Raw genomic sequence first — 25,611 nt, forward strand, 5'->3', positions numbered from 1 at the left:
TCTCAATTCATCTCGGTCCATGGCTGCACTTCGCCAACCACGCAGTCTGCGGAGGGTCCGCAAATCGTCCTCCACCTGATCGATCCACCTTGCCGCTGTGCACCTCGCCTTCTTGTTCCCGTCGGATCGTTGTCGAGAACCATTTTCACCGGATTACTGTCCGACATTCTGGCTACGTTCCCGGCCCACCGCAGTCTTCCGATTTTCGCGGTGTGAACGATGGATGGTTCTCCCAACAGCTGATGCAACTCGTGGTTCATTCGCATCCTCCACGTACCGTCCGAATACTCCAAGTGCGCGTTAGTCCTCCACGAGCATCGTCCAGGTCTCGTGTCCGTAGAAAACTACCGGTCTAATGAGCGTTTTGTATATTGTCAGTTTGGTACGGCGGCGAACTCTATTCGATCGGAGCGTCTTACGGAGTCAAAGTACGTACGATTTCCAGCCACTATGGGCCTCCGAATTTCTCTGCTGGTATCGTTTTCGGCGGTCACCAGTAAGCCCAAGTACACGAATTCTTCAACCACCTCGATTTCGTCACCACCGATAGAAACTCGTGGTGGGTGGCTCACATTGACCTCTCTTGAGCCTCTTCCTACCATGTACTTCGTCTTCGACGTGTTGATGACTAGTCCAATCCGTTTAGCTTCGCTTCAGTCTGATGTAGGCTTCCTCCATCCTCTCAAAGTTACGTGCCATGATATCAATGTCGTCGGCGAAACCAAATAACTGGACGGATTTCGTGAAAATCGTATCACTCGTGTCAATTCCTGCCCTTCGTATTACCCCTTCCAAAGCGATGTTGAATAGCAGACACGAAAGACCATCACCTTGCCGTAATCCTCTACGCGTTTCGAACGGACTCGAGAATGCCCCTGAAACTCGTACTACGCACATCACCCGATCCATCGTCGCCTTGATCAACCGTATCAGTTTATCCGGAAATCCGTTTTCGTGCATTAGCTGCCATATCTGGTCCCGATCGATTGTATCATATGCGGCTTTGAAGTCGATAAATAGATAATGTGTGGGCACGTTGTATTCGCGGCATTTCTACAGTACCTGACGTATGGCGAACACCTGGTCTGTGGTAGAGCTTTCACCCATAAATCCCGCCTGGTACTGCTCCACGAACTCTCTTGCAATTGGTGTTAGTCGGCGGCATAAAATTTGGGAGAGTACCTTGTAGGCGGCGTTCAGCAATCGTCCTTTTTGAAGATGGGACACACGACACCTTCCATCCACTCCTGCGGCAGAACCTCATCCTCCCAAACCTTGGTAATCACCCAGTGCAGCGCTCTAGCCAGTGCCTCACCACCGTGTTTAAACAGCTCTCCTGGTAGTTGGTCAACTCCAGGGGCTTTGTTGTTTTTCAGCCGGCCGATCTCCTCCTGGATTTCCAGGAGATTCGGAGCCGGAAGTCGCATGTCCTGCGCGCGTGCTCCTAGGTTCATTACCATACCGCCACCGTTGTCTGCCATATCGCCATTCAGGTGCTCTTCGTAGTGCTGCCGCCACCTTTGGATCACCTCACGCTCGTTCGTAAGAAGGTTCCCGTTTATGTCCTTACACATATCAGGCTGTGGCACGTGGCCCTTACGTGAACGGTTCAACTTCTCATAGAACTTTCGTGCGTTATTAGCGCGGTCCCGATCTTCCTGCTGGCGCTTTTTCATCCGGAAAATAGAGTTTTGTCTGTTCCGCGCCCGTTTGTATCGCAATCTCGCCCATGCTGCATTCTTCTCCTCAACTAACTGCTCACATTCGCCGTCATACCAGTCGTTCCTCTGATCCGGAGCCAACGTGCCTAGTGCAGCGGTTGCGGTGCTTCCAATGGCGGATCGAATATCTCTCCAGCCATCTTCAAGAGATGCTGCGCCTAGCTGCTCTTCCGTTGGGAGTGCAACTTCCAGCTGCTGCGCGTAGTCTTGGGCTAGTCTACCGTCTTGTAGCCGCCCAATGTTTAGCCGCAGCGGACGACTCCGACGCGTGTTGATCACCGTCGAGAGTTTTGAGCGCAGACATACTGCAACGAGGTAGTGGTCGGATTCAATATTCGCACTGCGGTAAGTGCGTACGTTCGTGATGTCGGAGAAGAATTAACCGTCGATTAGAACGTGGTCGATTTGGTTTTCCGTTACTTGATTAGGTCGGATCTCCCTTCGTGTGGGCAGTGCACGTTGATGATGCTATAGTTGAAGAAACGGCCTTTTATCCTCAGCTTGCACATCCTTGCGTTGATTGGCTGCCACCCAATCACGCGTTGGCGCATCTTTCCCAGCAATATGAAGACGGTTCCCAGCTCGTTGGTGGTGCCACAGCTTTGGTAGAAGGTAGCCGCTCGATGCCCGCTTTTCCACACTTTCTGTCCTGTCCAGCAGATTTCCTGCAGCGCTGGATGTAATTCGTCGTAGATTATCCTGTCGCAACCTGCGAAGCCTAGCGACTTGCAGTTCCATGTTCCAAGCTTCCAATCGTGATCCTTTATTCGTCGCCTAGGTCGTTGCCGATTGTATCGAGTCGTATTATCTTCTATGTCGTTCGTAATAGTTGTTTTTAAAGGCGGCTTATTGGGCCTGCGCAAACCTCCTGTCTCGTCGGAGGGCCGTCGTGTCAGGGCTGTTTAGCATCCCACCTAACACCAGGACTTGGGCTTGTGCGCTTTGAGCGGCACACGGTCGCTTTGGCGGAGCCTACTAGCGGATTCATGCAGCTTTTTATAGAGGTTTAACAGAGCCCACTGTCAAACCCCACCACATCCAAGGCAGGCGCCACAACTCGCAGATGGCCTGGGGAGGGATCGTTAAGCCCTTGGACATAGTCCCTGCTGCCCCCTTTAAGTTCCTTATCAGCAGCTAAAAGTCAATCTTACAAAACCTGCATGAAATCTTGACATGTTAAATCTTATTATAGCATATTAAACAAGATGTCCCAAGACTCGTTTATATAATTTTAATTGCAATGGAACGAGCATCTGAATAAATATCAGCGGGCGGAAGCGATATCATACCTTTATCGGTTTTATTCTTACAATGGCCTTCAGTTCAGAACCAGTTAGGATAGATTTGTCAACGCAATTTACGAAGAATACATTGATCAACTATCTGGTTCGGTGATCAAAAATTTCCCTTCTGGGATGGTTGTATTACATCTATTCAACATCCAAGCTAATAAAAATGACCGGTTTTAAACACGATTTCAACCAACAGTGATGAATCACGAAGCAAGTTTACTATCTATTTTATTCCGATCCGCATAGAAATATTCTAATATTAAAACGTGCTGTTATATCCGTGCACTTGTGTGATAAAATCAGAATGTAACAACGTGCTAGTCTTTATACATATCAACAAAAGATAAAAACTAGTCATCGTAAGTTGTTTATAACCGCGTCGGATCAGCTGTGTAGCACTCAAATCAGAAAAAGAGGAAACATATTTGCGGATGTGAACGCAGCAACATGCGGCGATATATTTATCGACTCTAACTAGTCCTAAAAGAATTGCACATCCATATCTAGATCATGCTACTTGTTCTCCTCACCTCACACTTCGCTTATACATACCTGTATAGGGTAAAGGTATCCATCTCGGCAATGGTCTTATTTTCGTCATCGAAAAAATATTTCAATTTAATGTCCCTTGCTAAACCATGAATCGGTAGGATGAATGTTTTCAAAAGTGATGTCGAAGCTGATTAGCCACATGCTGAAATAGTCCATCCCCCTACTGGGCTGTTTATCACAGTTGCCGCGACCTGCACGCCTGCTGCAGCTATGAGTCGAGACCGATAAACAGCAAACCTAGCAGCCGCGCATAGTTTGCTATGTGACGATTATTGCCACAAGTTGCCAAATATTCGCCACTTTACAAGTAAACAAATTGCGAATTGGTTTGATTTCGAAACGTTTGGTCTAACTTGCAACAACACGGCACTGTGTGGACACGTTGCTTTACTTTCGCAGTGTCACCACCGCCCTGCAATTTTGTATTGTAATAGTACTGGGCTGAAATGAGAAAAAAAATATTTGTGTTGTAGCGATTTGAATTGTACAGCTCACATAATTATAAATTTTATATGAATAAATAATATTAGTTACAGATTAGAATTACAGATCAGAACATAAATGTTTGCCTAACATAATTCGACTAATGAGGAAAATATAGTAGTAAGATAGCTCAAATATCCTAGTCAGTAAAGGCGTGTAATAACAAAGCATCGATTCGGTCGAAGGAATCTTTCGGATTGAATATTTTCTTAATTTCTCTAGACGTAGAGTATAACTTTGCTTACTTCTATTTCTTCTCCAATCTTTCTGTACTTGCCACACAGTATACAAAATCATGCATTTGTTTGGCATCGAAAGATCTTAAATGATAACTGGTCTTCAAACTGAGAGTCGACTATAAGCTAATTGCCATATGCAAGCAATAGACTAAGTTAGAGACACATCGAGTAAGGAAAAGTTCATCGTAAAATTTGACTCCTTGGAGAATAGCAAACATATTCACTGTGCCAAGTCCATTCCCGGCATTCGGAGATGATAAGAAAAAACAAGTGTTAGAACAAAATAAGAGAAAATTCGAAATTCACCATTTTCGTCTCTCTCGTACACTAAGTGTACGTAAAGGCTATATGATCACTCCAAAAACGATCTTTCTAGCCAGCCTGAAGACCCATAGTGTTATAGTCCAATCAACTTAATTCGACGAACTGCGGTGATAACTGTATGTCCACTATCCACCCAACCAGAGGATGGCAGGTTGTAATACATACAGTTCTGCATAAGAACCTTATAGAAGTTGTATAATAATTTGGCATATACAATTTCGAAATTGGTCGCTTAACTCGCAACAGGTTTCATTCGGCGCTGAATCCATTGTTTGCTATTAAAAACTGGCCAGATCTAATTATGGGATGAAAAGTTATTGCCAAAATATTATGTTTGTACGCAGAACACTTTGAAAAAAACTCACTCATATTTTTAGGTATATCTGAAGCACGAGAAAGACACCAAAACCGCTAAAGCTCTCAGTCCAATATTTGTCATAATGAAAATTATTTCTCAAGTTCATCCGGATATCTATCAGAGTGATTAGAAATCGACATGGATCATGACAAACAGTGTACTGATAGCTTAAGTGGATTCATCTTTTTTTTTTAATTTCAGCAACGAAATACTGCAAAATACACATGTATACCGTTTCTTGTGCTAACATTTCGAGTGTGTGAATATAACCGCCACTGTTGGTGGTATCAAAGCAGTTGTTTTGCTTCTACGGTAACGGTAAACCTATTTTCGTGATGTGTGTAGCAACATTCGAAAAATTGTTATTGTAGTGCCAAAAAAACCTAACATCGGCTGGCTAATCATTGCGACTCAACATAACATGTATTGTGGTACGGGAACACTAGCTTTAAGTTAATTATTACAACTTAGATAATTAATCATAGTTTCTTATATCGTACACCAAGGTGTACCGAAAGGCTATAAATTCACTTCTAAAAAGACTTATTAATCAACCCATTTTGTTTCTAAACCAACCCATTCTAAAATAATTAATCATAACCATTTTGTTGATTGAAACTATGTCTATTTGATATGTGTGATTTTGTGAGTATATAAGTGGGACAAATACACTCACTCAAATTTTATTTTGTTGTCGGTCGGTTTTATAAAATTGCAGAATGTAATGCAGAGGCGTCGCGTCGTCGTGATGTTTTTTTCCATGAGCAAGGGTAAACGGAATTCTGCAACGAGACACCTGAGGAGGTTAACTCAGGTAGTGTGAGGATGGGTATGTCATGTAACTCTTACCCGATTCACTAAAACCAAAACCCTTCATCAGTCATTACCCCCGTCCCGCAATCCTCTCGGCGAGGTTGTCCGAGGTTGTATCCATGGGGATGCAAGCAGCATGGCATTGCGTTCTACGTCGAGTCGCTCTACCTCCCCTACATATTCAGGGCACTCCGCAGAATCTGCGAAGCCAAACCTGTGTAGGATTTTTTTTAAAGCAGCCATGTTCAGACAACACCTGTGTTAGGTGGAAGTTGACCTGTCCATGCTTTCTACTAACCCAATTTGACACATCCGGAATTAGTCTGTGGGTCCAACGACCTTTGACTGCGGTGTCCCATGCTCTTTACCATTTGAGCAGCGAAGCTGCTCTCTTGACACGTCACACTTACACCAAGTCCCTTTCGTTGTAACACTCCACATCTTCCTCTAGGAGTATGTCTATCGGCATCACCCCAGCTAGAACGCACACCACCTCATATGATATAATGCGATATGCGCTCGCGACTCGTACTCTGATAAGGTTTTTTGCACATTGGACTCGGCATCGGCCCCATGGATTATCGTTCGCCATCCTGCACAGCTGTTCAAAGCAGACTCTCTTACTAGATTAATTCTCGTAGCTCAGAGCTCTGCTCGCTGTCTGGAACACCCGGCGTCTATCGACCTTTTTAGCGTCTGTTTTGGCAGGTCGCAACCTTTTTTTTTTTAGCTCGAAGACAGGTTCTACGAAGACCTGCAATTGTGTCTGACCACCAGAATGCTGATTGTCGATTTTCGGGAGGTTTGGCCCTCCTAGGCATCGTCATATCGCATGCACGGGTTAGTACATCGACTAACTCATCGCCACTTAATCCCGTTGTTTGTCTTTCCCATTGTAGTGATTACTCCAAGGGTTCTGGGTTGAACTGCGAGGTGCGCCATCCTGGATCGGCTGTGCCGATCCGCCTTGTGGTTGTGACGAGGGTATATTGGACCATAAAACGAATATTCTGATGGTTACTGAAGGTATGCCCCTCATGAACCATTCTGGCTCCACCATCCATCCCGCGCTTCAGAAAATCACATCGATACATAAATCACCGGTGGGCCCTCCTTAGCCGTGCGGTAAGACGCGCGGCTACAAAGCAAGACCATACCTCATGATATACGAATGCAAAAATGGTAACCTGGCTTAGAAACCTCGCAGTTAATAACTGTGGAAGTGCTTAATGAACACTAAGCTGTGAGGCGGCTCTGTCTCAGTGTGGGGATGTAATGCCAATAAGAAGAAGAAGAACATAAATCACCGCTCGGTCCTCTGAACGTTGGCACTTGGCCTTCTTTCAGCTAGACTACGTTCAATGCCGCTAGCGACTCCAGCAGGGTATGACCTCTAGCGTTGGTGGGCCGGGATCCCCAGTCCACTACCCACGCATTGAAGTCGCCTGCTACAACTAATGGTTTTAAGCCAGTTAGTTTCGCAGCAAGAATATCGACTACACTGCACTATACTCTAACTGGGAGGACAGTAGCAGCTACAAAAGTAAACAACGTTTACCTTTGCTATGACGAAACCCTTATCATCAGGTGATGATAATATCTCCTGGATGGGTTATCGGCCGCAAGTCCAAATGTCCACCATCTGAGACTTGTCCGCAATCCAACTGCCGTTTCCAGCAGGGATGCGGTATGAATCGGACAGCCAGGCTACATCAGCTTTACACTCGGTAACCGACTGTTGTAGCAGCAGTTGAGCCGCTTTGCAGTGGTTCAGGTTTAGCTGTGTTACCTGCGTGTCTGGATCCTTCTAGATGCCGAAAAGGCCTGAACACCGGTAGCGAAAGCGTGTAGTATAATCGAAGTTAAACGTTCGAGCGCGCACTCCCTTCCCTTGTTATTTCTTTTAGATTATACCGCCCAACGATATTATAACAAATAATATGAGTACAAAATAGGAAGTTTTTGAAAAAAAAACTGACCAAAAAATGACCATGATTTCCCCTGGTCTTGCTTTGTAGTCGCACATCTTACCGCTAAGCTATGGAGGGCCCCAACAGCGCATATATTCCTTCTAAATATCGCCAACCAATGCAAAGGGGATACAGTGTCGACCCGATTTGGTCACTCCCCGATTTTGTCTACCCCCGATTTTATCACCTTTTCGACCCGATTTTATCACGTTTTCGACCTGATTTTGTCACCCCAAAAAAAATTGAAAATTTTAGTCGTTCTTTTTATTTCCGCAAATAATAACGCAAACAACATTGATTTTCATTAAATATTTTTCACCGCCTGTAGTTTATTATAAATGACTTCTGGATACCTCTGATGAATTTTGTAAGCATTCTTGACAAGAAATAACGGGTACCGTTCACGTATTTTGCCTTTCCAAGGCATAAAATGATTCAAATTTGTGAAATGAATTAAAAGTTTGAAAATATTTTTTTTTTCGATTTTGTCACATACCCTGTTTTATCACCCCAAAATTCACCAGGGGGTGATAAAATCGGGATATTACTGTAATACTAAAACACTGCATGATTTACCAGAATAATCGCAATCAGAAACGATACAATATTCGCAGAACACAAAAAAGCAAATCCAGAATGTAAGATTCTCAGCCAGTTGAATATTTCAAAACCGCCTATAAGTGGAGAAAAAACACGGACGCAAAAAAATTCAAACGATCATTAAACCCGCAAATAATTTTAAGAACTAAAACGAAACGACAAGTCATGTGCTTAGCCTTTAAAAATACAGTCTGTCGCCAGTCGGACTGAACAGGCTACTCTAACAAGCCAACCGATAGAAAGATGCGCTCCGTTTTTCATATCGGACTGGTCATTTCGAATCAATATGCTCTACAGCAACTTCGCAAGAAGACAAGTGCTTCGAATCATTCCACACTTCTCAATTATACTATCAAAAAGCAACAACCATAACAACAAGCAACTCGCATACACAGTTGGCGAATATTGCTGGAAATTTAACGCTACGAAAAACTAATATGTCCAACTCATACATACGGGGGCTGACTTATATGTGCAATATGCGAAGATCCATCTTGGGCAGCTGTTGGGCCGAACGTTGGGGAAAAGAATGAGTGAAACACCGAGAGACACTCAAAGCTGATTGAAAGAACCTTGAAAATAATGCACATCGCACTACCGCACATACATAGGTATTTACGCACACACGGGGTGCACCACGGTTACTTTTGGTGAGATGCTGCGGTACAAATGCCGTACCATTGAAGAGCCAACCGTGGCATAGTCCTCTACCCGCCACCCCAACAGGACGCGGGTTTTCAACCGAGGTCGATGGTAGAGGAGAAGCCACTACAGTCAAGTGTCATATCTATGAGTTTGAACTTGTCTTTTATGTACAATAGTTGAGACAAGCTGAAGTACCTAGTGTCAGAGAACTGTTTGCTCCGTACTCATAGTTATTTATGTGTAGTGCACTGAGATAAGGTAGGTAGTTCTGGAACCATTCAAATTCTAAGGAAAAAATGTAGGCTCAAGATGAATCATTACTCCTAATGGTGCAAATAAACTTATAAATTCTGTCAAATTAGCACTAAGCTAAAAAGTAGCTCGTACCATAAATAGGGAACCAACATAAGATGCGTCAGTCTCAAATCAATTCTTCCCAGACAGTAGAAATGTGATAATATAGTTTTTATAAATTACATGCTCAACCACTTCCTATGAATTAAGTCGTTAAATAGTTATAACATTTCGTGGTAACGAAAGTTGACTTTTTTCTTAGTTAAATATATAACAAAGACTCCGTGGATAACTTTTTCTTCATGAGAGGAAAATTTGACACTATTATTGCCGAAATAACGCAGAAGATCCTTAAGCTAACCAACAAAACTGCTGTATTCAGGAGGATTTGAAGTTTAACCCGTGAAAATTAATTCTCGCTCCTTTCACTAGAAAAAGGTGGTTCGTTTTTAAAGCTCCAATGCTTGGTGATGTACAACCAGTGTTGGTAAAATCTCAAATCTTTGTTGGTGGCAACGAATTACCTTTTCTTGCTTATAATAATGGAATATAAATTCATATGTAAATAAAAATACGCCTCGAGATGGGTTTTTATGCCTTATAGAGCGAAATAATTTTTCGGCGAGTCGATGCGATTCTGCCCGAAAAATTCAAACGCGATGCTCTCCCTGCCTCCCCTCCCTGGACGATGTTCGTGGAGGATCAACGCGCACTTGGAGTTTACGAAAGGAAAAAGAACTATGAGTTCAGCTGTTAGGAGGACCATCCATCGTTTACACCTCAAAAACTGGATGATTACAGTGGACAGCCAGAATGTCGGAAAGTAAACCGCTGAAAATGATTAACGACAACGATCCGAAGGGAACAAGAAGGCGAGGTGCGCAGCGAGCAAGGTGGATCGATCAGGTGGAAGACTGAATGCATTGTGAATGAAGAAAAATGGATGTATAAAATCGCACGATGGATGAAAACGAACACAATCTTCATCAAAATTGCTTGAAATTAAATCCCTCCCCTATCAGGGAAAAATGGGACTTAAGGAACTTAAGTCGAGTCAAGTACGAGACACTGAAGACGACCTTATTGTTATATAGGTGGTTCTGGGATAGTTTGGGTTATCCAAACTATTCTTGAGTTCGGGGAATTGAGATGTACAACTGCTTAGAAGTTTGTTTGGTACTCAAAGCTGCGATATGCATTCAATTGTATCCATTACAATCTCCTGAGAGATCATGAGATATCGTAAGATCGTTTTGGGATATTCTGCGTCATCCAAACTGTCCTTTAATTCGGAACATGAGATCTACAGCTTTAAGAAAATCGATTTTCAGTACTCAATGCTTCAATATACATTCAATAATATCCATTACACCTCCCGGAAGGACAAACGATATCGTAGGATAGTTTTGACATATTCTGAGCAATCCAAACTGTCCTTGAGTCCGGGACTTTAGATTTACAGCTGCTAAGCGATTTTTTTCGATACTCAAAGCTTTAATATCTGTTTAATTATTTCCATTATACCTCCTGGGAGGTTAACGGATATGCTTTGATAGTTATAAGATTTTCTGGGCAATCCAAACTGCCCTTGAGTCCGGGACTTGAGATTTACCGCTGCTTAGAAGCTCTTTTCGGTACTTAAAGATTTAATATCCATTCAAGTATTTCCTTTACACCTCCCTGGAGGTCAGCCAATATGGTAAGATAGTTTTGAAATAATCTGGGCAATCTGAACAATCCTTAAGTTCGGAACTTGAGATCTACAGCTGCCTAGAAGATCGTTTGGATGCTCAAAGCTTCAATCTGCATTTAATTGTATCCAGTATATCTCCCGGGAAGACAAAGAATATCGTAGGATACTGCCATAAGAAAAGTTTCGCACAATTCGCACAAATCTTCGATCTTAAGCTTCCAAAGTAGCGTTCTTGTCTCTCAATGTCTCGAAATATGGTCAAACTTGTTCATCACATCTGCTGAGAAACTGCTTTTGTGAACAAGAGCTTATCACGTCGCTGGTGGGCTTATTTGTGCCCACCCACGCAATCCAGTGTAATTTAATGAAACAAGAGGCTTGTCATAAGACGAGTTTGTACAATCCCATTGAATTCCACCACTTAATTGTATCTTGACAGATACGTATTTCGACCTCAACAGTAAGGCCGTCTTCAGTGTCAGTTGAGGTCGTTGTTGAGGTCGGAATACGTATCTGTCAAGATACAATTAAGTGGTGGAATTCAATGGGATTGTACAAACTCGTCTTATGACAAGTGAAGACATTCCACTAAAAAGCTCAAAATAATTTTCTTAACGAAACAAGAGGGTTCGCTGTTTCTTCAGTGGTGTTAAATTACGTGGTTGAGCAAAAATTAGCCCACCAGCGACGTGAGTTTTTGCAGTTTTGCCCTTAGGAAATATTGGAGCCGATATATTCAACAATAATCACACATATATATATATATATATATATATATATATATATATATATATATATATATATATATATATATATATATTAGGGTGGCTCAAATTAGTATGGGAAAAACTTTGTTCAATTTTTTTTATGGGCCGCCCTCTTATTCGGTTCTATTTTATGCCCTGATGCTCTGGACAAAATTTCAATAAATCGGTCAACGTTTGGGCGGTGCTAAACTCGTTGGAAGTTTATATGGAAAAATGTATGCAGAAACATCCAAAAACAGTGAATTGCAGCTGGACTACACAACTTACGATGAAGAACTATGATACTCATTCAGATCTTGGAGAATTTAATACAGAATGTTATGCAGAAAACCGCGAGAAGATTAGAGTTTGCCCGGCTAAGTTATTAGCATTTCTCTGAAGTGGGGTTTGAGCAAATTTCGTTTCTTTTACCTTTGAAAAGAAATAAATTCACCCCTACAACACTCCAGTAAAATGCTAATATCTTTGCGTAATAAACTCTAATCTTCTCGCGGTTTTCAGCATAACATTCTGTATTTTATTTTACAAGAACTGAATGAGTATCATGGTTCTTGATCGTAAATTGTGCTGTCCAACTGCAAATCACTGTTTTTGGATGTTTCTGCATACAGTTTTCCATAGAAACTTCCAACGAGTTTAGCACTACCCAAACGTTGACCGATTTGGCTGAAATTTTGTCTAAAGCATCAGGGCATCAAATAGAACCGAATAAGAGGGCGGCCCATCAAAAAAATTGAAAAAGTGTTTTTTGAGCCACCCTAATATATATATATAGCAACTTTGAGAAAATTTGAAGTGTTGGTGGCGATATATTGGAGCTTTGAGTCACGGAAACCCCAAGTAATCATTAGCACTATATTTGGGCTATATAAAGATATAAGCCAGACTCTATAAGCTAGTATAAAGCATGTTTGCACTATGACAGCGATATAGTCGCATGTACGGGTTTATTTAATTGCTTACGGTCACCTGGAAAATCTACTGCTGTTGCTGTGGATCGCAAGTTCTGGACTCAAGGCCAGTTTTGATGACCTAAGATATCCCAAAACCATCTAAACATGTTCCTCGATCTTCAGGAATGTATTATGGATATGATTGAATACATATCCAAGCTTGCAGTGACGAAAAAATCTAGTGTCGCGGATGTAGATCGCAAGTTCTGAACTCAAGGACAGTTTGGATGAACCAGGGTATGTCGCTACAGTATCGACTATACGACCAGCATTCCGCAGACGGAAGAAGGGGCGAGGCCTAGCCCTCGTATGTGGAAGACATTGTACTTCGACGACGGGGTGTTTAAGGAAGCGCACCGCCGCGAGCACAATACTCTCGGTCTGAGCGGCGAGCTGGTAACAGTACTCTCGCGTGCATACGATGCCAATATGCCTAGGAAAGTCCACCCTAGGAATGGGAGGCCGCCGGCTTACTGATGGATTCAAGCAATTGCGAACCTGCGCCGCGCCTGCCTACGGGCACGGAGGCGGATGCAGTGAGCACACACAGAAGAGGAGCTTGTTGAACGACGGGTGGCGTTCGTGGCTGCTAGAGCCGCATCAAGCAAAAAAGCCTGCTTCGTGGGCCTGTGTCAAAGTGCCAACGCGAATCCATGGGGTGACGCCTATAGGGTCGTAATGGCCAAGACACGTAGGGCGATGGCCCCTACAGAGCGGTCTCCATGTAGAGTATCATCGCAGGGCTCTTCCCACGTCATGACCCAAGTCCCTGGCCTCACTTTGTGGAGTTGCCATGGGCCAGGGTGGCCGACGAGGGAAGATTAACTGTGGCGAAACTTGCGGGGATCGCACATTCCCTTAGTGTAGGTAAGGCGCCAGGACCGAATGGTATTCCGAACCTGGCAATCAAAGCGGCCATTGCTAAGGCTCCCGAGATGTGCAGATCTGTCATGCAGAGATGCCTGGACGAGGGAGTCTTCCCTGAAGCATGGAAAAGGCAGAGCTTGGTCCTATTGCAAAGGTGGGAAAACCACCGGGCATCCGTCGGCATATAGACCAATATGCCTGCTTGATACGGCGGGAAGGTTCTCGAGAAGATCATCCTCAACAGGTTGTTGATACGCACGGAGGGTGCGGATGGTCTATCGAGTAACCAGTTTGGCTTCCGAAAGGGTAAGTCGACCGTAGACGCTATCTTGTCGGTTACCAAATCCGCGGAGTTCGCTATTGTGCAGTAGTGATTCGACGTGAGGAATGCATTCAATAGTGCCAGTTGGGCAGCTATTGCAGATGCGCTCCTGCGTCTTGGAATTCCCGAGTACCTGTACAAGATTCTCGGAAGCTATTTCCAGTATCGAGTACTGGTATACGACACGGAGGCGGGGCGGAAGTACGTTAACATAACATCAGGGGTTCCGCAAAGTTCCATACTGGGTAAGGTGTTATCGAATGTCATGTACGACGGTGTCTTGAGGTTGAAGTTCCCGGTGGGCGTGGTAATGGACGTGGGCGTGGTGGACTCGAGGAATGACTAGTTCAGGCGCAAATAAGAGGTGGTCCAAGGGTTCGGAGTTGGCTTCATGGGTCAGACACGTGCCCTGTGGTCGAGTTCGATCCTTTTATCGAACAAGTGGCCGCGCGAAGAACAACATGGTTAGAGGTGTGCGCCGGTCCAATATTCGTCGGCGGCGGCGTTTGTCAGAATTTTGGTCGGCGGCGGCGGCGTTTTCGGCGTCACGCCGAAAGCCATTTTACCCGGCGGCGGCGGCGGCGTGAATCGGCGTGGCGATTTTTTCATTACGTTTTTCTAAGATTTTTTTTTGCATTTTTTCGGCATATTTTCAAGACATTAAAAGAAGAATTTTTTGATTTTCGCATGAAAAATCTTATGAACTTCTCCAGAAATATCTGGAGAAAAACCAAAATTTGAAAAATATTTTAGGATTGTTTGAAGTTTTGAGAAATCTTTGGAATTACCAAAAGAAGCTCTTTTGAATCCCCAAATAAAATTGTTTGAAATTTCAGCAGAAAATTTGTCGCAATTTACAAAAGAAACTTCAAAATTTTAACAAAAAAATGTTCTTAACTTCTACAGGAAAAACTTCGGAAATTTATGAAAATTTCTTGTTGAGTTTCTGTTGAGTATTCTTCCAAATTTGCACAGAACCTTATTGATAATTGTAGGCTAGTTGGCTAGGCTAGTCGAGTCAAGTACGAGACACTGAAGACGACCACACAGTTGTTGTCGAAATACGTATATGCAAAGAATCGAAATAATTAGTGGATTCAAATGGAGTTACTTAACTCGTCTTAGACGGTTGAATACATTCCACTAAAAAGAGCTTAAAATATTTTTTCTTGTTGAATGGTTTTTTTTTTACCGTTGGCTTTCACAGTCTATAATAAAAGAGACGGCTAGTTTGGCGTGGCCAACGATAAAACAGTAAATTCTTAAGAATTTCCGCGGGAGACTCTAAGGAGTTTTCGAGAAGAATTCTCTGGATTGTTCAAGAGAAATTCTCCATAAGTTTAACGGAAACTTCTTTAGAATTTCCGCGGAGGATTGTTCAAAATGATTCAACGAAAAATTGTTCGAAATTATTGGAATTCTACGGGAAATTCTTTGTACAGTAGACGTTCGATAGCTGAAAGTCATTTAACTACAATGCTTTCAACTGCATTTCGAAAGTTACATCAGTTTTGCAGTTATCGGACAGCTGAGCTACAAAATTATGTCAAAGTCGATGATAGCTGCATAACGGTGAACTTGCACTAGAATAGCATAGCGGTGAACTAGATGCACTTCTATTTTGACGACGTCTGACAATTGTTTGACGTCTAGAATGCGTCATGTTGCAGTTATCGAACGACTAGTGTATTGTCCGTAAGAAATTCTTGGGAAATTCCATTGGCTGAAAGCCGTATGTCCGAACTGGTAATTTGGCTGAAAAAGTCGTTTTTCCTAACAGGTCGTTTGGCCGTTTGGTCCAAAAATGCCGTTTGGCCGATATGGTCGTTTGACAGAATGGGTCATTTGTCCGAAAATATCGTTTAGACCAACAAGTCATACGGCCAAATGTCAACAACTGAATGGGTAATTTAGTCCAAAATATCCATCCGTTTGGCCTAATGACATTTACGATGAAAATGCCTTTTGTCAAACGACTGTTGAATAAAATTTCGTAACCTCTCAACTTTCAAGTCAATACTGGCATTCAAGCCAAAAGCCAGCTAATCCCATTAAGCCGAATGAACGTTTTTCCGAAACTGTTATCAGGTCAAAATGGTTTGACCAAAAGTGTATTTTTACCGAAAACGACATACAGCCGAAATCGACATTCAGCCGAACTGGTATTTTAGCCGAAAAAATCGTTTAACCGAATAGCATTTGACCGAAAATGACGTTTTGGTAGGAATGGTAATTTGGCCCGAAATGTCCTTTCTGCAAAACAACCCTTCTGCCCGAACGACATTTTCTGTCAAATGACCTATTTGGATAAACGTCTTTTTTGGCAAAATTATCAATTATGCCGAACGACACTTTTCAAGGAAGGTTGCAAAAAGGACCTTTAAGGGCCAAATGGCTCTTTCTGCCAAATGCATTTTTTTTACCAAACGTCATTTTTGTTATGATGATGATGTGTATTCGATCAAACGACTTTTTCACCCGAACGGCATTTTCAGCCAAATGACCTGTTAGGGTAAACAACTTTTTGCAAGTCCGTCCAAATTTTCCTTTTGGCTGAACATCGCTTTCGGCGAACCAACATTTTGTTTAAACCAGTTTTGATCTGATAACAGTTTCCGTGAATCGTTTTGCTAAATGGTACCTGGCTAGATGTCTTTTAGCCTAAAGTCCAGTATCGACCTTAAAATGCAGAGGCCACGGAATTTTGTTCAATGGTCAATTGACAAAAATACCATTTCGCCAAACAAGTGGCCATTTCTGACCATATTACCCGTTCAGTACGAGGTTCAGTCATTGAAATTTGGCCGTATGACCCCGTTAGACCAAATGACATTTTTGGCCAAATGGCCCATTCTATCAAAAACTATTTCTGCTAAATTGGCATTTTTAGGCAACGATGGTTTCGGCCAGACGACCTGTTAGGGCAAACGGCTTTTTCGGCCAAATTACCAGCTTGGCCGTCTGTCTTATTGGAATGGGATGGAACTTACCAATCGAAATAGAAAGAATTTTCTGAAGAAATCCAAAAACAATCCTCAAAAATTCCGAGCATTTTTCCGATGTTTTAAAGTTGGCTATGCCAAACTAGCCGTTTAATGATGAACTTCTCCCTGCGAAAAAAAAATCACTCTAATGCAGGATAAAAAACTAACCGTCTTGATTAATTTAGATTGGGGAAGTCAACGTTAAAGCATCTCTTTCACTAGTCATATTTTTTTGTGTGAATTTTAAAGAATACTCAAAATAGACTCAATAGGAACTTTCCGTGAATATTTCGAATATTTTCCTGTAGAAATTTGGAACAACTTCCCGTAAAAACTCTGTAGAGATTCTCATTATCTGCAAGGTTTCTAAGCTAGGTTACCATTTTTGCATTCGTATTATCAGGAAGCTTGCACGATGATATTTTTATGCCCACAGAAGTCGAGACAATTTCCAATCCGAAAATTGCCTAGACCGGCATCGGAAATCGAACCCAGCCACCCTCAGCATGGTCTTGCTTTGTAGTCGCGCGTCTTACCGCACGGCTAAGGATTCTCCCGTTATTGTCGTGAAAATATCCAAAATGACCAATTCAGCCGAACGACACTTTCGACCGAATGTCCTTTTGATTAAATTGTCCATTCGACCAAACGACTATTTCGGCCGAAGGACGAGTTCACGATTTTTTCAGCCAAAGTAACTGTTCGACCAAATGACATTCTCGGCCAAATATCTGTAGGCTAGATATCCTACCAAAGTCTGAAAACATAATAAGAGCATATAGAATATTTTGATTTTGACTTGATTCATAATTGTTTTCAAATATGTATAAATCATCATGATTGATTACAAATTTTGATCTCTAAATTACTAAATTGAATGATATGACATCACACTGTGTGTTTATTTTGCTATCGGAAACCAATATCAAATTTAGTTTTCAATTTGCTCTCATCGACAGCAGAAATAGTTTTTGATTTTATGTCACAGTACGATAGTAAGATGAACCGTTTAAACAATCGAAAATATATCAAATTAAGTAAACATAATCGATAATTTCATAACATTAAAACAAGTTATTGATTTGCTCTTAAGCTTTGCTCGGGTAGGCTTCTACCAAATAGTCTTTTCGGTTAAACGATTCGGCCTAACAACTTTCCGCCGAACAACTCTTTCTGTTCAAAAATTAAATTTCATACAGATTTTTTTTATTTCAACGGGAACTCCTTCGCAATTTTCACGCTCAGTTTTTACGGAGAGCTCTTCGAAATTTTAACAAGATGTTGTATGGATTTTTCATGGAAATAATTGTTATCTTCACGAAAAATTCTCTGGAGTTTCAACGTAATGTTGTAGAGATCTATCAGGAAATTATACGGAAAATCCAATGAAGGAGTTTCCACTGAAATTTTTTAACGGCGTGGAAAATTATAGATCAGCGGCGTGACAAATTTTAAACGGCGGCGCGCCGATGCAAAAATGTCGTTGGCGGCGGCGTGCCAAAAACTGTCGGTGGCGGCGGCGTGGCGCGGCGGCGCACACCTCTAAACATGGTATCGTCGCTTTCGCGTCATCCACGCAGGTTCCGAGCCCGCGGACGGAAAAGGGTCCTCATCAAGGCTGGGGCAGGCGTAGGCACCGCGTCGGCAAGTCCCTCTGTGTGATGGCGATCGCAGAGGGGTCAATTTGGGGTGCACGCGGCATCATCATTCTTGATACCAGCCGTGCAGAGAGAAGCAGGCGTGAAGTCGACCCTTCCCACCTTCCGAGCACATAGGGCGTGGTAAGGCCACCTGAAAAGTCGGCAATGCGCTGGCACGATACCATGGTGCTCTTCTAAAAAAGCGAGTCACGATGTTCGGTGCTCCAAGGACACGCAGCTATCCTCGAGGGTGCATTGTGCACTGGCCCCCTTTGCAGCATTACTTTCTGGTTGTACCGAGGGGACGATGGGCTTGGCGGTAATGGAAACGGTTTAGCGGGTCGGGGATGTAGTCCTGCCTCCCTCGTTTGCTGATGGAGGTGGTCCCTAATCCCGCACTTCCTGGACGTCCAACCCAGGATGTCTGTTGAGCAGATTCCCCCTCCATTGCTTAGGAAGAAAAAAAGGGTATGTCAAAACCATCTAACCAAATATATTATGGGTATACATAGTTGAACTCAAGGACGGTAAGCAGATGACCCGGAATATCCCAAAATCATCTTACCATGTCTCATGTTCTTCTGTTATAGATATAGTTGTTATGGATATAGTTGAATACGTATCCAAGCTTCAAGTGTCAAAAAAGGTAGTGTTGTGGCCGTAGATCACAAGTTCTGAACTCAAGGACAGTTTGGATAACCCAGGATATTCCAAAACCATCTTACCATGTTTCTTGATCTTTAGGAATATAATATGGATATGGTTGAATACATATCCAAGCTTGGATTGCCGAAAAAGCTCGCATGGTAACTTGTAGATCGCAAGTTCTGGACTCAAGGACAGTTTGGATGATCTAGTACATTCCGAAAAAATATTTTTCAACTTGTTTTGTCATTTCTTCATTATTAATCACGAAAACAAATGGAACATATCAAATTTACTGGTTAATACCGCTTAGAAGAATTTGGGCCTGAAAGGGTTAATTGCAATCATTCTATTTGTAAAAATCTCATCAATTTTTATTCAATTTGGATTGGATGTGGATTGGAACGAGCTCGGTGTTCTAGTGACTTCTTCTTCTTCTTCTTCATGGCATTACATTCCCACACTGGGACATTGCCGCCCCGCAGCTTAGTGTTCATCATTAAGCACTTCCACAGTTATTAACTGCGAGGTTTCTAAGCCAAGGTACCATTTTTGCATTTGTATATCATGAGGCTAACACGATGATACTTTTATGCCCAGGGAAGTCGAGGCAATTTCCAATCCGAAAATTGTCTAGACCGGCACCGGGAATCGAACCCAGCCACCCTCAGCATGGTCTTGCTTTGTAGCCGCGCATCTTACCGCACGGCTAAGGAGGTGTTCTAGTGACTACCGCTTCTATATTACAAGCAGGAGGTCGTGGGTTCAATCCCAGGCCCGTTCCTTTTTTAATGTGGCATGGACTACATCACTTTGCTTGGTGAATCCTCGATTTATGCTTGACCTTACCTATCTAAGGGTAGGTGCCTAATCTTGAGAATTGAACCTTAGATGCCTTTCGCCATACTGATTTCCGAAGGTTAACTCCTAGTGTGCCGCTGTAAGCACGCTCAAAGTAGGCGATTCATTGGATTTGGATTAGATATGGATTGAATTTATATTGGACCTGGACTGCCTATGATCGCATATTTGTAACAATCGACATGCCTACCTACCTACCCATGCCTACGGGAGAAATGGATCGATGAAGTTTATGATATGCATAAGTATGCAAATCCCAATGATTTTCTAAAAATTCCCAAAAATTGCACAAACACTTTATCCAGTTGGATGTTTTGGTAGAAACAGTTCCATTACTTGGTATTTGAAAGCAAACTAATTGCAATTTTTTTTGTACACAGCACATGGCGTACCGGCAATCAAGTTTTTCAGTGTTACGGTTATGCGGTCACTTTGCCTAATGTTACAAAACAACTTGGTAGTTTTTTCGAGTTTTTTGGAACAAACTTTCTTATTTTACCTGGTCAACTGAAATAATTAGCAATTTGGAGATGATTCATGAGCTTATCTCAAAATCGACAAAAATGCAAATGTTACAAATATGCGATCATGGGCAGTGGATTGGACTTGAATTGGATTTGGATTGGAATTGGATCGGATTTGGATTAGATATGGATTGAATTTCGATTGGAATAGAACTGAATTGAATTTTGATTAGTTTTGGATTGGATTTGGGTTATATTTGGATTGTATTGGACTTCATTGTAATTTTTCATAATTTCGGATAACTAAAGAAGGCAACTGGGACGTAAAATGATGAATCGATTTTCAACCATAAACAAGGTTTTAGAACCCAATTGACCTCGTAAAATTTGATGTTCTCTAACCATCCATCCATTACAACCCGGGGTAACTGATCTTTTTCAAAAGCTATCCTACTCCATAGCGTAAGTTGAACTATTCAGGTTGGATTTTAAATGAACTTTTTAGTGTTTCAATAGTGAGCAAGGAATTGCTAAAAAAAACTGTTTATCCAAGACGAATTAAGTACTGTCCATTTAATTCCACTAGTTAATTTTCGTTATCTTTGCAGATACGTATTTCGACCACAACAACGAAAATTAACTAGTGGAATTAAATGGACAGTACTTAATTCGTCTTAGACGGTTTAATACATTCCACTAAAAAGAGCTTAATATATTTTTCTGAAACTGTTTATCGTTTTTTTGTCCTTTTTGCCTTTCTCGTATACTAAGTATACGTATATCGCTCCAAAAACAAACTTTTTATAGAAGGCTCGGAGACCCATAGTGTTATATACCAATCGACTCAGCTCGACGAATTGAGGTGATGTCTGTTTGTGTGTATGTATGTATGTGTGTGTGTATGTATGTGTGTGTGTATGTGTACAAAATTTTGTAGATACACTTTTTGGAACTTAGCATTGGCCGAATTACTCGCAACAAGTTCCATTCGACTGAGAATCTTGTCCCATTGTCTGCTATTGAAAATTGGCCAGATTGGACTATGGGATCAGAAGTTATGGCCAAAATACATGCACTCATATTTTTCAGTATTTTTTTTTGTTCGAGAAAGGCACCAACACTGCTAGGTGGATTAATCAGGGTTTTAGTAACAAATATAGGCTCACTCGCCTCATGACATCCACATCGATTAGTTCCTGACAATTTTTCAAAATATATTTTAATGATTTACAATTGCCTAAACTTTAAACATTCCAATCAGAAGAAATTTTAAAAATTTTGTAAATTTTGAATTTGAGTTCGGTAATAGTAAGAAGTTGTGAAAGTATCCCCAGAAAATCGTAACGAATCCTGCATATCAAAATACGCAGCAAGGATTGCAGAAAGAAACACTCAAACATTTTTCAACTTGGTTAAACATAATAGCCTTCCGGTTCGAAAAGTACTTTCCTGTAAATTTCACTAAACTAATCAAAGCGCCTTATTATCTAAAAGCTACTCATCCATCATACAAAGGCGAAACTTGTCATCTCCTTGCTCAACTCGGTCCTCAACAATGACGCAGTGAATACTGTTTACACTCCATCGATTTTATGCAGCTTGTCAGTGACAATATCCGTAAAGGTATCCATGCCTACAGCTACAGCAATATTTCCATGTTTACGTAGCTCTATGGCTTTTGTACCGTGGCCGCCGCCGGCAGCACCGCTCTTGCTCTTTTGTTATGCATTATACCGTTTTGGCAGCGAATCCCGCAGCAACAGCCGTTGGCGCGCTTCATTATCAAAAGCTTTGAATGTATTTTTTATTTATATCGTGTAACGCAACCGCTTCCACATCCCACATCCGTTTGGGTTAGCCGAGTCTTGCCATGCAGCAGCCTGTTTGAACCGAAGACAAACGTTTGAGTTACATATCAGTCATATGGCATGCGGCTAAGTTAGTCCCTAAAGCTTTTCATCCTTCACCGCCTAGCAGCATGTTGCCGTGGCATAATGCGTGAATTTCTATGCACATACTTTATCACATCACCTACCTACATGCTGTTGAGCCACAGCACCTACCTTCCATGCTACCAGTATCAGGAATTTTCCACTCTCCAACACCTACATTCTGGAAGCGAATCTATGAGATTAGGATATTCAAAAGGTCGCCTTTGTGGGTGGTGGTGGCGAGAGGTGTCGTGATATAGCCGTTTCGCCACCTTCCGCCCATGATAAACCAATCAATTAGCTTTGACCTCTGTTGGTATGCTCGCCATTCATTTTGTATAGAGAGCACCTACCTCGCTAGCCGGTCATTTTAATTATTCATTAATGTTTCGTGCCTTTGTGGTAACCAAAGTATGGTGACGATTTTCTATCCAATCAGTATTAATTGTCCCCGATACCAATGAACAGTTTATCGATAATTAGATTATCCACCGAATGAACTGTTAACGTGAACTCGATTTACAAGCAGTTAAACATAATCCAGCCCTGTCATTGATTGATGTTTCCTATGTATATATCTCGTTTTCAGGCATATGAACGCCGGTTTCCTACGTGTCCCCAGATGCCAATCGTTTTGGACTGTGAAGTGGTGGATGATGCACAATCAGATAACGGTGCCAAACGAGAAACGAAGCGACGGTGCAAGCTGGCCGTTGATGCACCTTACCTGTTCAAAAAAATCATCGGCATCGATGTGGCTTTCTTCATCCAAACCAACTTCCTGGACATGAAGGCCCGCACGCTGAGCATCGAAGCCATCAACGAAACTTTCTCATCCAGGATAGAGATCTTCGAAAAATGCCGCTACTACGCTCACCCGGAAAATCCAGATTGGACCTGCTTCGACCAGACGGCCACACTAGACATCAAGAACTTTTTCGGCTTCGAGCATTCGATGGAAAAGATGGGCATGAAACAGTACTCGCAAACTACCCAAAAGGGCAAAGAAATCATCGAATTCTTTATCAACGAACTGAAGAAGGAAGGCATCACGCATGTGGAAAGGTAAAATAACTGTTTTTTGCTATTTGAACGGCAGTGTGGAATAGGCGTAGGGCAGCGATACCAATAGTAATTTTACCTTACATATTTTTAAAAATCGAAAGTTAAGCGAAACTTACAATTTTAATGTTTTAGATATCGAAGTTCCAAAATCAAAATTAGATTGCTATTTAACCTAAAAAACTACCAAAAAATATTTACTCCACTAACGGTTACGCTGCCTGTTTACAATGTTAACAATGGTTCTCATAAGTGATGGTTATTTTGTTTCACATAATTTAAATCTTTGTTTGCAATATCGATATGGGAAATTGTTTTTTACAATGATGTTGATTTTTTTAACTTTATTTATGTGTTTTTTATTCTAGATTAAGTTCAACACAGATGTTTACATTACCTGAAACAGTTTATTCTTGATTTGCAGTAAACTTTTTGTTCATGAACATTTTTAATTATTTCTTGGAAATTGGAAAATTTCTTCCTTTCTTCATTGGTAACTCTCAAGTTTTTAATTATGCGTTTTTATTTCAGTCGTATATGTACTTGCACATTTTTGAATGAAAATTTGCGGCTAATTTTCTGTTCAAATTCACTTCCAGATGGAAAGAAGATGAAACAACAGAACCCACTGCAACCTGTACAGCAACGGTATCAGTTTCCAGCGAAAAACCGCCCCTCACACGTGATAACAGTATATTGGATGCGGATTATATAGCCACCTACTTGGGCCAGCTGTCGCCGCTGCAGGAATCCAAACTGGTTCAATTTAGGAAAAAGATCGAAGAAACCAACCATGAACGCAAAGTGCCCGACTTTCAAACCCTATTGCGATTTCTGCGGGCACGGGACTTCAGTATCGAAAAAGCTGCCAGCATGTTGCAGGAGTCGTTACAGTGGCGTGAGGAGCACCGCATCGATGACATTCTCAGCGAGTACAAAATGCCAATTGTAGTGGAAAAGTATTTTCCCGGCGGGTGGCACCATCACGATAAAGACGGCCGACCTTTATATATCCTGCGGTTAGGTAACATGGACGTGAAAGGCCTGCTCAAATCCGTTGGCGAGGACGAGCTATTAAAGCTGGTAGGTTTTCAATGTTTAGTCGAATTCTTAACCCTTAGTGATCATCATGCAAAAATTATCATTTCACACCAGAATGAAAATGCTGTTAGCATCGTGGCTTCTTTCCTGCGACGTACATATTTAGCAATTATTAAATATGATTTTATGCATTTCAACAAATGGTATAGGGTTGCTCAGTGATCCCATTCCTGGCACATGATAAAAATCAATAAACAGGAAAATTATTTTGCCAAAGCTGCCCCGGGAATCTATGTTTTATCTGTATGACGTCACCATAGTGTACTGCATAGTTTTATTGTCTCTACTTCCAGACGTTGCACATATGCGAAGAAGGATTAAGGCTCATGAAAGAAGCGACCAAATTGTTTGGGAAGCCTATATGGAACTGGTGTCTTCTGGTGGATCTGGACGGTCTTTCGATGCGTCACCTATGGCGACCCGGGGTGAAAGCCCTGTTACGAATAATCGAAACCGTCGAGAAAAACTACCCGGAAACCATGGGCCGAGTACTGATCGTAAGGGCGCCTCGTGTGTTCCCAGTATTGTGGACGATCGTTAGTACGTTCATTGGTAAGTTTCGAAGGTAGTTATACAAATATTACCTACTAACATTTCCTCATTTCTGCAGATGAAAATACTCGATCCAAGTTTTTGTTTTTTGGTGGGCCTGATTGCTTGCACATAGAAGATGGATTGGAACATTATATACCGACAGAAACCATACCCAATTTTTTAGGCGGTTCCTGTAATGTAAGTATTAATATTTCTAACGCATTTTCTTCCAGACTTTTATTTAATTTTTATTCTCATAAAAATACTTTTTCAATGTAAATTATATTGTATTTAATTTTGTAAAACTTTATCTTCTTCTTATCTTTTCTTCGACTAACGTAACTTGAAATACTCTACAATTTCTTGTATGTACTAACTATCCCTTCCCTTCCCGTATTTCACATGTATACAATACTTTGTATCTACCACTCTGCAAACGCTATCTATGTATATCTGCTGCGTACCCGTGTGGCGTGCGCGTTGCAATTTTACATGC

The 25,611-nt window shown here is 41.8% G+C and overlaps 1 protein-coding gene across 5 annotated transcripts in view; it reads left to right on the plus strand.

The window, feature by feature from the left end:
• The window catches only part of LOC134213150 (protein real-time), a 61,422-nt gene that overhangs the window by 23,315 nt on the left and 12,496 nt on the right, over nt 1-25,611 (plus strand). For 4 of the 5 annotated variants that reach the window (XM_062691800.1, XM_062691801.1, XM_062691799.1 and 1 more), the window contains 4 exons: nt 23,008-23,483; nt 24,080-24,563; nt 24,875-25,133; nt 25,192-25,313. In XM_062691800.1, the coding sequence (XP_062547784.1) occupies nt 23,008-23,483; nt 24,080-24,563; nt 24,875-25,133; nt 25,192-25,313 (1,341 nt within the window). Of the gene's footprint in view, nt 1-9,116; nt 9,256-23,007; nt 23,484-24,079; nt 24,564-24,874; nt 25,134-25,191; nt 25,314-25,611 lie in introns of those variants that run through there. The other variant, XM_062691803.1, reaches the window with a different exon arrangement.

This window comes from Armigeres subalbatus, chromosome 2 (genome assembly GCF_024139115.2).
Source record: "Armigeres subalbatus isolate Guangzhou_Male chromosome 2, GZ_Asu_2, whole genome shotgun sequence".
NCBI lineage: Eukaryota > Metazoa > Arthropoda > Insecta > Diptera > Culicidae > Armigeres > Armigeres subalbatus.